Source organism: Tauraco erythrolophus, chromosome 4 (assembly GCF_009769465.1).
Source record: "Tauraco erythrolophus isolate bTauEry1 chromosome 4, bTauEry1.pri, whole genome shotgun sequence".
NCBI lineage: Eukaryota > Metazoa > Chordata > Aves > Musophagiformes > Musophagidae > Tauraco > Tauraco erythrolophus.
The window spans coordinates 33509715-33525352 of NC_141468.1; the positions used below are offsets into that span (position 1 = coordinate 33509715).

The 15638-nt window shown below is 41.5% G+C and overlaps 1 protein-coding gene across 2 annotated transcripts in view; it reads left to right on the forward strand.

Annotated features, from left to right (window-relative positions):
- Positions 1-8888: 8888 nt before the first annotated feature.
- The window catches only part of PNPLA8 (patatin like domain 8, phospholipase A2), a 42318-nt gene continuing 35568 nt past the window's right edge, over positions 8889-15638 (forward strand). The window contains exons 1-5 of one of the 2 annotated variants that reach the window (XM_086610677.1): positions 8889-8908; positions 9986-11193; positions 12036-12185; positions 13410-13561; positions 15311-15405. In XM_086610677.1, the coding sequence (XP_086466803.1) occupies positions 10078-11193; positions 12036-12185; positions 13410-13561; positions 15311-15405 (1513 nt within the window). In that variant the 5' untranslated portion in view covers positions 8889-8908; positions 9986-10077. Of the gene's footprint in view, positions 8909-9100; positions 9292-9985; positions 11194-12035; positions 12186-13409; positions 13562-15310; positions 15406-15638 lie in introns of those variants that run through there. The other variant, XM_086610675.1, reaches the window with a different exon arrangement.

The following is a 15638-nucleotide window of genomic DNA, read 5'->3' on the forward strand; positions in this document are numbered from 1 at the left end:
CATCCATTTCCAGCCCAGACACATTACAAACTACCCTTAACTTTTCAAATTAACATCATAATGAGCACAGGACAACATTTGGTCCTGTTAACCCTGCTTACATGACAAAAGTGGAATTTAAACCCTTCAAAGTGGATCCACCTCTCAGTTGTGCACATGCCTGTGTTTTGTGTATGTGTGTAGGTGTGTGCAAAAGCTGCTCCTCTACACACATATGATCTGGATGCCTTTCACTTTCCACGAAACTATGTTCACTTCCCAGATGAGTAAGTTAACTGTGTATTGAAAGGAGGAGGATGTTACTTTACTAAGATTAAAAGCTACACAACATCAAATCCAGCTTTATAGCCTTAAAACGTAGGACTGCAACACACCAAACTACTATAATTACTGTTAGGCAGTATTTTGGAACAAGACTTTCCTAAATTAAGTGCATCCTTCAGTAGGAATTAGCCACAGGCATTAAAGTCAGAGAAAAAACAATGGATATGGGCCCCCTGTGGCTCATAACTAGGCATGTCCCAGGTACTCACCATAAACCAGTACCACTAACTACGTACTTTACTACGTGCCTCTTTTTGATCCCTGAGGAGATTATGTCTGAAAGAGTAACTTTTTAACATGTTCCAGTAAATCTTTATTATTCACCAGTGCTGACCTCATTCTTTGGGTATGTTTCTGATTTCACAGACATTACTGACAGCAGTGAGTGAGAGTCCCACTCGGCCCAAAGCCCAGAACTGATTTGCTTAATTCATGTACTTGAATTATGGTAGTAGAATTATCTTCCACAGCTTGTAAAGTATTCTCTAAATAACGCCTTTTTCCCATTGCTGCTGTAATATTCTGTGCAACTTTAATAAATAGTGTTTACCCATACACTACTGAGCTTTTACCGATACTTCTACAACTTTCATCAAGCTTCTTTAAGTTGAGATAGAAATAAATCACTACAAATCAGGTATGAAGGCTTCTTCCAAAAAGTATCTTTTTCATTTGCAGCACTCCAGACAGTCTGGATTCTGTATTAGAACACTAAATGGCCTGTGAGCTCACCTGCCACCAGGGCTGTGGAAAACAACTGACATGTAAGGAGCCTCACCAAGGCTGGTCAGAGCGAAGAAAAAGGGAGAAGTAACGTGCAACTTCCAGAGAAGGAACTATGATGGACTGGTTTTGAAGAAGAATGACAAAGTACTTTTTCCACAGCTGAGAAGTTTTAAGCAGACTTATTAATAAACGCAAAAATGCAAAGATGGAACCTAGTATAATACCTCAAGGTCTGGTGCAAAGGTCAGATATATCTCAATGTTTTAATTAAAAGACAAAGTAAATAGCAACAACTCAATTTCCCCAGTGATACTGAATAGGCAACTGCAAACAATGAATTAATTTCAGTGGACCTAAAGAGATCGCGTGTTTTGACCTCTTTCCATTCATGCCAAGAACTTTGTCTGGGACTTGCACAATCATACTCTCAACCAGACGCTGCAGTAACAAAATTCATATCTATCAGTTCTTGAGCACTGAAAGATAACAGAATGACTATTATAGTAATCACAGAGGGCTGAAAGGAATTGTGATATGACCTGTAGCATGAGTCTGAATTTCAAATTCTAAGTAATCAACTGCATTATTCTTTACTACTATATAATTATTTGACCAGTACAATCTTAGTTTTAGCAGTTAGAGTTCTAGAACGCATAAAAGCACTGATCAAGGTCACAGACCACTGACTATGAGCTGTGGAGGCACAAGAAATCAAGGCTAGTTTTGTAAGAGACCTCAGCTACCAATTCCTTGAGCAGAATCAAAACTCCTGATTTAGGGATTCAGAACTCTGATTCAGGGATCCAATCACCTTGACATTCAGTGAAAAAGCAGGAAACTGCCTGAGCTTAGCAAAGCAGCAAAATGAACAGAGAGGGGCGTAGCTAAACCCTAGATCCAGATTCTAAGCTAGGAATGAGAGCCAGGTACCTTTACCCATTCAAAACGCAGAGCCTGTAACTCTAAAGGCACCTTACAGCCACTTCTTGAAGGAACAGGCTAGGACTTGTCCAGTTTTTTCAAAAGAGGTGAGAAAAAGTTGAGGTCCCTGGGTGGGGAGAGGAGAAACAGCAGGAATAGGAGGGAAGAGGAACAGGGACTAGGTCATCAACAATATCTAGTATAGCACTATTTTCAATGGACTATTTGCCCAGGTGATGCAAGAAAATTGGGTCAGCGTTATTTTCAGCCTGAGAAGGTTTAAATACACATTTCTGATTCCCTAAGAGAATTTCCTGTTCACCAACTTTTTGGCAAGGCAGAACAGAAAATGCTTTCTCCTCTTGTTGAAACGAGGTGACTACGCACAAAAGATTGGAAGACTCATGCGACCAAGAAGAAACCCTGGAAAAATGAATGTAGTTCTGTAGACGTGTGCCTAAAGCACTCCCATGGGAAGGGGAATGCCACAGTCTGGTGTTTGCTCCTATATATGCATTTTACACCAAAAGCTATTGCATAATGACAATAAACTGAGGAACCAAGACCAGAAGCCATGGCCATCTCTGTGGGTGACTTCCTAATCAGAAGGCAGGAAGTCACCTTTACATTTGCACTTACCCTTCTGTCCCACTACACTTCCTTTTCTCATTTGGAACCACCTCAACAGGAAAAACACCATGGGAAGCACTTGAGTCTTTTCTGATCATAGCTCTTAAGGCTGCCGGCACTGCCCAGTATGGCACTGGAGATAGCCAGATTGGCTTGGAGTCTGTGCAGCCAAAATAGCAGCACAGAGATGGAAAGATCAGGTGTGATCTGGTGGGATCTGTACAACAATTTATAATATTCTAGGAAAATGAGTTGCCTCCTTAGCAAATGTGTTGCTTCCATTTAATTGTCTAAGATTCAATGACAATAAGAAGCAAAGCAATCCAATTACTTTAGGTAACTGATGTAAGACAAAAGTACTAAGCAGCTGCAATAAAAGTCTTATATCGCCTGTTTTTTGGATGTACCGAAGACAACTTCACAACCATGCAACTACCTGGCAAGGATAGTTTTCTTTGAAAGTTTCTCTTCTATTCGAGTTGCTTAAGCCTTTCTCAGGCTTCAAGAATTTTTAGTTCTTCTTTGACAAAAGCAAAATATTCAAGGGAAATAAGGGAGATACAAAAGCAAGAAATAATGTAGAAACGTTCCACTCTATTATTGCAGTATTTGTGCCAAAAACCACAGCCAAATGAAAGGCTGCAGAAAGTATCCACACTATCATAAGCATGATATTTTGTGTCTGTGTCCAATGGTTTTCATTCTTATTATTTTGAGAACTTTCAGTGAATGTTCATTGAAGTTGCAAATTAATTTTTCGATATTTTATCTCTGAAAACAAGGAAATGTTTTCCCATTTTTGTCTGCCATCTAGTGTTAAGAGGCAGAATACCTGTGTTCTGCATTTACAAAGCTTAACAACACTTGGAAGCACTACACAGCTTCTGCCTGTGTTATACTACTTTGATGAAAATAAAACCCAGCATTTTCCCTAAGGCTTAATTGAAGATGTTAGATTTAAGCAATTATCTCAGATACCATTATTAGTAGAATACAATCCTAACAATGTGTGTTAATTTATCACAGCGCTTTGAAATACTTGGGGTTTTAAAATTTGAGTCTCCTAGGTGACAGTGCTGTGTTTCCAGGATACCATCCATGATCAATATGGTAAGGAAAAAATAAAAACCTGCCTGTATATGCTTAATGCTATTCATATAATACCTTCGTATCAAATGCTCAGTGAAAGTATATGCAAAACTATTTTCTCAGAATTAATATCTTACCCCTGGAAGTTGTTCTATATAGGTTTAATACATATAAGCTGAAGTCACTGAATTCTGCAACTGGAATAGCAATGAGAGTAAGACTTAATTTTGTAAGGAGTACCAGAATGAATTAATTTCAGTATATTTACAACATCTTTTATAGTGAAGGAGAGTGTAAGAAAATAGAAAACTCTTATATTTCGTAGATCGAGAGAGAACTCTAGAAAGACAAATTTGGGAACAATTATTTCTGGTAAATATCCAATTTTTATCAAACTGCCTTATAACGCATTATGACTTTCTCTCCAAGTAGCAGTCCAAGACAAATGTACAAATGTGAATGTTAGAAATAATTAATGGCATTTACAAGTATAGCATACTGTCACGTTAAGACACAATATCATGTCGATAGAGGACAGAACAGGGGCTACCTCGAGCCTTTGTCAATTTGACCAGTCTGCCCCTTTTCCAAGCAGGGACCCTCACGGGCAGTGGCACTGGCACAAATCCCTTATATCCTCTATGGCAATTATTGAAGTTTCCAGAAACTTAATTTATATATGACAAGTTTTATTACACATGCTCGTGACAGAATACAGATTCAAAGATAGCCAGTGATAGGGACTGTCTGTGAAAACAGATTTAATTAGGATAATATAAAACTATTACTGATCAGTGATAATACTAAGTAGCTAGCAAGGTGTTAGTAAGTAAATGCACATAAAACAGAGCTCTTACCCAATAGGCGTCCCTATGGGGGGGAGAAGAGACGTCCAGCCCATCGACTGATCCCAGACGTTTCAATGGGGGACTTCTCCCTAAAATCCCCTTTGTCTTTTGCCATTTTATACTATTTCTTTACTTTCAGGTGGAGCTTGAGTGACTCTAGTCATATATACCTTTATTAGGATTGGTGTAAATTTTTCTTGCTTTGATTTAAAGGCATAGGCAAGAAGAAATTCAGGGCGCCGGCTCAGTGAGGGTGGTCGCAGCCCGGAGCCGGGTAGCTTTTGAGGTGGAGGTGTGTTTTGGTATTAAAATGACATTATAATGAGCAAAGTTCAACTAAAGGACAAGATTTCCCGAGACAACAGTTGCGATCCATCTTCCTTGATGGCGATTAGACGGTTATCTTCACCAGATGTTCTTTGCCCCTGATAACAGGGATGAGCCATGGTACCTCTGTACCATTCTAATCCCCACTTCAAGGACATCGCTCATTTCATCTGACCAGCAGGCAATGTCCATCCTGGGAGCAGCAACTGTGTCTCACTTCAAAGCTGCTCTAATATTGCAGCCTTTGAGCTTAACTTTGCAAAGCTGTATTTCTCCATTTTCCCCAATTTCGGTTATTTTCCCACAGCATACATATAAATGAAGACAGTTAACTCACTTGTAGTATGGACGTCACAACACTTCGGCTATAACATGACAAAAGTCATGTACACCAAAGAACTCTCTCTCATTAAAGCAGGAAGATTTACCACAATTTTTGATCTGTAACTTAAGTTACAAAAATTTGTATCTTACCTACAAAAACATGTATGAACATGTACATTGAGAAAACGTTTTGAAAATCTCAGATTTTTTAAATTAAGTTACAGGGATAGCATTCATTAAAATGAAACTACCTTCAGTGCTGTCCTAAACTGGAAACTATCACATTTTAAGGGACCACTGTGACAGAGCTTGAGTGCTGGGTATGCAACCTAATAGAGATCAGTAAAAAACCCATCAATAATCACAACAAAATCTTGTATTTTTAAAGTATTTAAGTATTTTAAAACAGTTAATGTACATCTTATTAAAATTAAAATATATCTCAAAATGTGATAACTGAGATCATTTCCATACTATGCGAAAACTGCTGTAATTGGAGTTAGCCATCTTCTGAATACTGCAGGTGGATTCATCTCTCTTGTCTAAGAAGTAGGTGTTTAGTCAAATGGGATGAATCAACTCACCTTTGACTATTCAGAGAGCTTACAAAATTAGCTTAGCTGAAGTGCCTATCTTTTAAATAAATAAATTTGAGATCATTTCTTCTTAATGTCACGATCGCAGTAAAGAGAAGGCTAAATTGGCAAAATGTTTGAGAAGATGTGGATGCAGAACTTGTGCCTGGGAATACAGAAATTTATCTTTTTTTGTCCGGCGTTTTTTAGTTCTTTCAGACAGTTGCGTGGCTGTTTTGAGAACCTGATGAATCATGGGCCTCTGAACATGTCAGATGAGACAGGTCTGTTCATCCTCGGGGAGAGCCATGTGGCAAGAGCAGACGGGTTTGTGATTAGACCTGAAATGTGAAATTCTAGAATCTTTTCCTTAGCAAAGGTATGAATGGACAGACCATTGTAAATATCCGAGTGGTGAGATGAACACCTGAGCTGGCAAAGAGAATTTTACAGTATTATGGGAGAAAGCATGACCATTTAGGAAGGAGCTATGTGAAGTAGAAGGGATCAGCTTCCATCTACCTCCAAGACCTTATTTGCCAGTCAAAGAGAGGCAGGACGTGTCCTGGCAGCATGAAGCTTAACATGGCCAAACTTCCTTCTTACAGAAGTTGTAGGTCTTGTTTTGCCTAACTCTTTGTTGCCGTAAGAATGCAAGTTAGCCTGTTTAAAGCCAGCTCAGACTGCCCTTTTAAAGCCAGTTCTGGTTGTGGCTTCAGATAAGACGCTGCTTCTTAAAACAGTTGCCAGGAGTAAACCATCTCTAGATATTACAATCAGATGTATAGTCATCTACAGACAAGGCAGGCAGACCATACCTGCCAAACAGGCCACTGTAATCCAGAAAGCAACAACTCTGAAAGCATTTAGGAGGGAACAGATGAGCACCTGGGTGTAACCCCATGAACCATCATTTTCCTGTGCAAAAAGATCCTAGATAATACACGTCTCATGAGCTATTTGTGGTCACTGAGTACTTCACTGAGGAAGCGATACTGGAATACTGCCTTTACGTCTTGCCTCGATACCCTCCTAACAGTGCAAAAATTTTGTTGCATTGGGTTTATGTGACAAGGTTTTGGTAGTGGAGGTGCTACAGTGGTGGCTTCTGTGAGAAGACACCAGAAGCTGCCCCTATGTTGAAAGGAGCCAGTTCCAATCGGCTCCAAGATGAATGTGTTGCTGGCCAAAGCTGAGCCCATCAGCGACTTGTGATAACATATTTAAGAAAGGGTAAAAACTGCGGCACAATAGCAGCTGGGAGAGAGGATTGAGGCTATGTGAGAGAAACAACTCTGCAGGTATCAAGGTCTGTGAAGATGGAGGGTAAGGAGGTGCTCCAGGCGCCAGAGCAGATACTCCCCTGCAGCCCATGGTGAGCAACATGGTGAGGCGGGCTGTCCCCATGTAGCCCACGGAGGCTCACACTGGAGCAGGTGGATGCCCGAAGGAGGCTGTCATGCCATGGAGAGCCTGTGCTGGAGCAGGCTCCTGACAGGACCTGTGGAGGAGAGAGGAGCCCATGCTGGAGCAGGTTTGCTGGCAGGAATTGTGGCCCCATGGGGGACCCAAGCTGGAGCAGGATAAAAGTGCGAGGAGTCCTCCCTCTGAGGAGGAAGGAGCAGCAGAAACAACGTATGACAAACTGACTGCAACTCCCATTCCTTGTTCCCCTCTGCTGCTGCGGGGAGGAGTGAGAGAAGTGGGAGCACAGTAGAGCCCAGGAAGAAAGCAGGGTGGAGGGAAAAGATGTTTTCAGATTTGATTTTATTTTTCACTCTCCTACTCTGTTATTAATTGACAATAAACTTTTATTTCCCTAAGTGGAGTTTGTTTTGCCCATGAAGGTACTTGGTAAGTGATCTCCCCGTCCTTGTCTTCACCCATGAGCTTTTTGTTACCTTCTCTCTCTGTCCTGTTGATGGACAGGGAGTGACCGAGCAGCTCAGTGGGCACCTGGCGACCAGCCAGGGTCAACACATTGACAGAAGGCAAAAAAGGAACTACAAATTATTCAGTTAATTTTCATAAAATATTCAAGACCTGAAGAATGTCTGGCATTGAGAGATGTATAAAGCTCAATCTGTTCGATTTATAAAAAATACATAACAATTACATCATGCAATGGATACAAATTTCCCTTTTGGGGAAGAAAATACAAGCTAAGAAAATTAAATTTACTTTTTAATTCGTGAGAAAGAGCAGAAGCGGACAACTGGAATCTGAAACGCCAAATGAAAACATTATCCTCCTAAGGAGGCGTTCCTGAGCCCACCGAGGCACGTGGCACATTCACCATCTTTTGCCATCACCACCCTTAAGTTTGGGAGACTTGATTAAAACTGTATTCCAGCCAGGCCACGCAGACAGGGATCTCACAGGCCCGCTGCTGCTCTTCAGTCTGGCCGGGTAACACCAAGGAGCCCCTCTAACCCCGCCAGACCCATGAGGAACACCTATTTGTGAGCTTTATGTGGGAAAAGTGGGAAATGCAGGAAAACATGTCTGCGGCGCCTGCACCGAGCTGCCGCAGAGGAGCTGGGCGCCGCAGGAATCCGCCTCCTCCTCCTCCTCTTCCTCCTCGTCACAGCGCCCTCGCTCCCAGCGCCTCCAGGGCGGGCAACACCGACACCCCGGCGCCGCCAGCAGCCTGAGGCAGAGCCCGCCCCGCCGCCACCGACGGGACGCACAGCGGCGGCCTCCGCTCCGCCCCGCCCTAGCGGCGCTGAAGCGAACCGGGCCCGCCCCGGCTCGGCCCCGCCCCCCGCGCCCCGCCCCGCCCCCGCCGCCCGCGCGCAGCCGCCGCCGCCACGGCCTCGCCCCGCCCAGCTCCGCCGCGCGACCGTCGTGCGTCACACCGCCCGGCCCCCGCCGCTGCCGCCCGCCCGCGGGGCCGGTGAGGCGGCGCAGCTGTTTCCGGCGCGCCGGGCGCGGCGCAGGCGCAGTAGCGGGGCCCAGCTCGGTGTTCCGCGCCGCCGCCGTCGTCGTTGTTGTCACTCTCGCCGCCCTCCTGTCCGCTCCGCCGGGGTGGCACCGCGCGGGCCGCGGCGCCTGCGGCCGCCCTGCTTGTGAGGGCGGCGGGCCCTGCCTAGTGGGGGGCGGCGGGCTGGGGAGCGGGGGCGGGCGGGAGCCGTGGCCCAGCAGGTACGGCCGTCGCCGCCGGCGTGGGCCGCGTCGCCCTCCGGGGGGGCGTAGGGGGTGGGCGGTGAGCGCGTGCCGGGCACGCGGGGCTCGCGTGCGTGACGCAGGGGTGGGTGCGGGCTCGTGACGTGGGGCCGCCGGGCAGGGCCGGGGACGGGACGGGACGCGCCGCTTGTTTACGCGGCCGCTCTCGAAATCGTTTCTGCGAAATGGCGCAAGGTAGAAACAGAACGCGCTCCCCCTCCCGAGGCGGGAGGCTCCCGTGTGCCTATATAGCGCCGCGCCCGCGGCCTGGAGCAGGCGGCACGGCGGATCGGTGACACAGCAGGAGGGCTGGCGGGCTTGGGACGGGCACAGCGTAGGTTCAGGCAGCCGCTGAGGAAACTGTAAGTAACGATGCTGCTGCCGGCGGCGGTGTCGCCTCCGCCGTACTTCGGCGTCGTCGGCCCGTGCCTGACCCCTCTGGCACTTGCCACAGGGGCGAGAGAAGCCTGATTTTGCCATTGAGGCAAATCATGGATTTGATCCTGCAGTTTCAGCACGGCTCTTGCGTACTGTGTGAAACTCTGACCCACCCAAGAAGCACCTTTCTTTGTAGAGTAGGGATTACATACTGCCCTTAGCTCTTAGGGTAGGAACGTTTCATTGAACTTGTAGCTTTATACTGAAGCTTTGCTCAAAGAGTTGATGTCCGTCCTCCCCTGGGAGGCATTCTGCAAAGGGATGCTAATATAATTTGGCCTCTGCACAAGATAATTCGCTAAAGAGATAAAAATTTCTCTTTATTTGAAAGACCAGCAAGCAGTTTCACATATGTCACTAAATGCATTCAACAAGTGTTGCATGTTGCTCAAGACGGACTAAACTGGCTTTTAAGGAGTAATGTTGAAATTAAAATGTTGGGATGACACTACCAAATGTCCTGTGCAATCTCATTCCCATGAGATTGTTTGAGTTGATTGTTTATTTGTCTCTACTCAGAGAAGAAATAAGCTGCATCTGCTTTAAGCGGCTCTGTGATTTTAGTTTAACTTGTTATTGGTTTTAGATTTCCATTATTGTTTTTTTTTTCTTTTTCAGGTAACACCATGATATGAAACTTACTTATTGAAATATATTTTCTGGAATGAAGTAGACAAGCAACATAGAAAAGGTGAAATTATTTATAAGTAATGACAGTTCATTTATCTTTAGATACATATTTGTTCTTTGTGACTAACCGAAAAAGTCTTTGGTGGAAGCAAAGAAACAAATACCTGTATTTGTATAGACCTAAAGTCTGCTGGAGGATAAATCATGCCGTTCACCTGAGAGTTTTTCATACAAGTGAGCCTCAGTGTAAATGGGCCAGAAGCAGAACATTTTGGTGTAACAAATACACTTACAGCCATGACTTTTTATACTACAGGTTTTCTAAACTTTTAACTTCTTCTTCCAAAGGACTTAAAAAAGTGAACAATCGCATGTCACGAATTAAGAATACTATAGAATCTGTTTCAAAGGCAGTGTCTGGCACTCACAGTGAACTGGTTTCGCGGATAGCTCGATTAAAATCACACTCAGGTACTCTGGGAAAAGCAAATAAAAGTAATGGAGATGCAAATAACACCAATGCAAATCTGGAAAATGATAAAGAAGTCACAGATGCCAGAACTCAGGAGGATTGCGACAGAGGCCCAGCTGCAAAGAAATCCACTTGTGCAAATGAAAACTTGGAGTCTCTGTTAGTAAGCTCAAGTGGCACTTACCAAGATACTCCAGAAGTTTCAGCGTCTGCTAAAAACCACCTTTTTCATGTAAGCTACTTTTCTACAAATTTTGGACAGACTTACAACTTTGTAGCTGATCATATCAACTGGTACTTTAGTAATAATTTTGTTATGGATCAAGAGAAAAAAAAGAATGCTTTGCTACAGGACTCTAAAAGTGAAGAGACGGATAAGCTTGAGTCATCAGAAAATACTGTAAAGAATGAAGAAAAGTCAGCAGCTACTTTAGCCCCTGAAGCAGAGACTGTGGGTACTGAAAAGACAAATACTACTCTTCCAGTTTCCACTAAAAAAAGTATTGCAAACTTTCTTTCATATCCAAGTAACAGTGTACAAGCTTTTGTAGACAGTTACATCGGAGGGTTGGTTCCCAAGTTAAGGTCTGATACAAAAGTTGCTTCACAAGAAAGAAGTAAACAGATGGAACAAGAAGTGTCTGAGAAAGATGAGGAGGACAAAGCAAAAGAGGCTAAGACTGCAGAAGAAAAGGAAAAACATCTGTCTCTTCAGAGAGAAAAGGCAAGTCTTTGTTTACTGTTAGTTCTTTATGTATTACTTCTATGTATATGTATATTTTATACAAGTGTATAGATACACTATACACACATAGGTATCTACCTGTGTGTAAACTTACATACACACGTGTACTTAGATAAGTGTATACCTGTGTATGTACTTACATGCATGTAAGTGTATGTATGTCTATGTACACACATACATTTATTTGTATGTGTACGTACAACATATAAGTACATATGTACTATATATGTGTATACACATGTATGAAAGCTATATAAACTTGAATATACACATACTATATGTAACGTGAGTTTACATATACATAGCTGTACTTATATAAAAGTAAGTATACATTTTCATATATGTATATATATTTATAAGTACATCTATGTATATGTAAGTTTATATGTAAGTGTATATATGTGTATACACGTGTGTGTATAAATATACATATATTTACTTCTTAAGTATGTAGAGAGAGAGTATATAAATATAAATAGATCTTGTTGCCTTTTTTTGTTGTCATTTTAGTAATCTTACGCTCCTTCATGGTCCAACTAGTGTGATTGCCCTGAAAATACATCTGAGTACATGCTGGCACGTGTTTGTTTGGTGTGTTGTTGCTGTGAGCTGCCTTTATTTATTTTTCTAGTAAAGAAAGAATCGGAAGATTGCCCATTTACATTTAAGCAATGCTTACTTGGAACCTGTAGATCTCGAGTGTAACATGCTGTCCATTACTTCTGAGAAATCTTAAAATAACAGTTTGGAATTAGTCTTGCCAAATTGTACATGTTTCTTAGAGCAGTTTTATGTTATTTGTGTAACTTATCTTTTTTTAGATTATTGCAAGAGTGAGTATTGATAACAGGACTCGAGCTTTAGTTCAAGCCCTACGAAGATCCTCAAATCGAAGAGTCTGTATCAGCAGGGTTGAAGAACTGACCTATCATCTTCTAGAATTTCCAGAGAGCAGAGGAGTTGCAATTAAGGTGCAAATAGTCTCTATACTTAGACAAAAAATAAATATCTGACAGACAATTGGCGTAGAATAGCATAAAACTTCATTCTCTGCTTTCGTGGGCTAGTCAGATTTTCTGTTTGTAAAGATTACAATGCAAATGTCTCTCTTTATAGCTGTTTTTTAGCTGGTGTAAGCAGATGCTTATGCAAACTATCAGTAGTTTAGCTAAGGAGATTGCAATGTTTAATTTAGAAGCATACAGCATTGTCATGTGGATAGATAGTATAGCTTATTCTCGTGGTAGATGAAGGTCGTACACTGTGTCCTCTGTTGCAATTGACCAGATGGGAATGTACAGTACAGTTGATCTGCATATGCACAACAGTTTTTATGCTTGTTTGCATGCTTCCTTCGAAGAGAGATGACAAGAGTGGAGTGTAACCATCAAATAAATTCATGTAATCTAGTCCTACTCATTCCCTTTCCTGCAGTGAAAGGACAGGAGGTGGGTGGTAGACTGTTCTAGCAATACTGGCCAAATCACAGCATTTGTCAGTCTCGTGCCTTTTTCCGCAAGATGTGACAGATGTGTGACATAGCTTGTAGAAATGCTGGAAAAGAGACCTTTGGGAATGGAGTGCAGGCCAGATGAATCATCTGGGCAGGATACAGGTCGGGCATCCACATGAATAGATGTGAATTACTTTATTGTGAAAGAATACATTCACTACTCCCATTTTGATTATAATACTCTATATCTTTGTGATAATTGTATGTTTAAAAATTGCATTGTGTGAGGAAGAATTTTAATTTTTTGGTTTTAGAATTAGTGTGCTTAGAGGGCATTTCCTGTTTTGAAGCAGTGTGATACTCGGCAAAATCTGAGCTTTTGGCTGTACTTGATGTGCTCCATACTTGGATGTATATTTGGCCAATATGACATTAAAGTCAATAAAACTAAACTGCTGGTAAATACAGCTTTTCTAGCTATTTGAAAGATGTACATTCCACCTTGATTGTTTAATTCTCATAGGTAGTTGCTTTAGCATTGAGGCATATATGACATAATATTGGAGTCCTTTCTTTCCCTTATTAGAAAGAGAAATGGGTAAATACAGATTTATAGAAGTTTTCCTCTGAGTTTAACTAATATACTACTTTTATACTTAAATGCCAAGCTAGTAGATTGAAGCATGAATTCTTTTGATATAAACATAGAGTTAGAATAAAATATCTTTGTATTTATCAATAGGAAAAATTAATCCCATGCCTGCTGCGACTGAGACAGGCAAATGATGAAAGTCTTCAGGCTGCTGTTAGAGAGACCTTAGCTATAATTGGATATACAGACCCTGTGAAAGGCTGGGGAATTCGAGTCCTTGCTATTGATGGAGGAGGAACAAGGTAAAATCTCTGGGTTTTTATATACTCACAGCCTTTTTCATACTGTAACTGGAAATAAAATTTCAGTTTCTGTTTGATAAGTTTGTGCCCGAAGATTAAATTTATGGTTTACAGTTCTGTTACATTTGACTATCCAAGTGATGGATATTATTTTTGTGTATGTTCGTGCTTAAATTTTCATGCATTAGTAGTCCTATGACAATGAAATTACTTAACATTTAAAGTTAACTATGAAGTTAAGTGCTTGGCTCTTTCTGCTTTTGGAAGTAAATAAAATGGTTATTTGAGTTAGTCTGCTTACAAGTCTAATTTCAGAAATACAAAATTGGTGTGAAGTACTAGAAGTAGTTTATACTTTTATGATTGCGTTGACTTAGTAATGCAAAAACATTCTTGTACTTGTCAGGAGGGTGACCTGCCCTAGCAAGACTGGTCTCATCTGCAAATGTGAATAGGCTAGTGATGGAAGCTACTGTAGCCATGCTGTTGATTTATCCTTCTTCTACAGCGGACACTTTATTTTTTTAATTTATGAACCACATGTCCTTAGTTACGTGTGCTTTAGTTCTGCATGAATTTATGCACCTACCACAATTTGTAAAAGGTAGTAGCAGAAGCATGTTCATTGAATTTGAAGTCTGATGTTTACTAAAAGCTGTGTTTTTAGGCATATTTGAAGACATCTTGTTGGCAAACGTTTGCTGATTCACACATCTTTATTGGTAGAAAGCAAAGTATGAAGTCATTGCAGAAATACTGTTTCACAAACATTTTGTTTCCAGCCATAGTATTTCTTTACTTGCATCAAAATCAGTTGTCTTCAATAAGGAGTAAGTGTATGTCACAACTTCCAACGTTTGTGTTTCCAAAAGTTCATTGTAAACCATAAAGATTTTACAAAGTAGAAAGAAGGACGCTATATGTATGAATATAGGGTGTTAATTTTTCTGTTAGATTTCTAGGGGAGTGACTTTATAAGACACCTTACTGGAAAGTGGTATCTAACATCTGTAACACTAAGTGAAACAAGTCCAGGAAGTGTGCCTGAGTACTGACTACTGACTGTCGTGCCACTTAATTGATGGTGTTCAGCTGGTAGTAGTTTCGGACTGAGTTGGCTACTGCTCTTCAGCAAAAGCTGGGACAGATATGGGGGCAGCATGCAAGAGGTGCCATTCTCAGCAGAATCTGTTAAGGTGGTAATTGGTTTGGTGCTGCTTTTGCCATATGCAATTCTCTAGTTCTAGGCCAGCCGTTAGCACCTTTGGGTGCTGGATACTCTGTTTTATGCTATAGAAGCACAAGTCTGATGGTCTGGAATGCATCTGTCCCATTATTTCAGACACATTGAATTGAAGCAAAACAGATAAGTGCTATGTCCTAAGGGGCATTACACAGCTCTGTTGAGACCAAACTTTTAAGTGCCATGTGGTGTGAATGCAGCTAAAATCTATCCTGAGTCTACATCTACAGAAGATGATCAACCCTGAGCTTCTGCTACAGAACAATACGGCTGTAGCTGTGGAGTACTATCTTTGATGTGCCTGAGTATATCCCTTATGTTTAGTATTCATCATTCCATTTTAATTGTGTTCTGCTACTTTTTCGTTCCCTGAAATATTCAGAATTCTTACTGTTGTAGTTAATGGGTTATAATTAGTTACAATTAAGCAAAAGTGGGCTTAATTAGAGCTATGTAAGATAAAACTGCCATTGTGTGTGAAGGTTGTTTTTTTTTGTGTGTTTCAGGGGTTTAGTTGCACTTCAGACACTACGAAAACTGGAAGAACTAACTGGAAAGCCGGTTCATCAACTTTTTGACTACATTTGTGGTGTAAGCACAGGTAATTGAGCCACACATTGGAATTTTTCTGTCAATATAGTAAAAGAACATCTGAGAATAAATGTAGATTTTGTGGAACTTGCCAGTGTCTGACTTTGAGAGATGGGAAAGTACAGGTGTGATTTCTAAAGTCTTTCTTTTTTTCTTGTGAATAAGAACTTTGGGCGATTCATGATACGCTTGTAACTTCAAACTGATTTGTCATTTTTTTCAACGAATGTGAAACCTTCATTT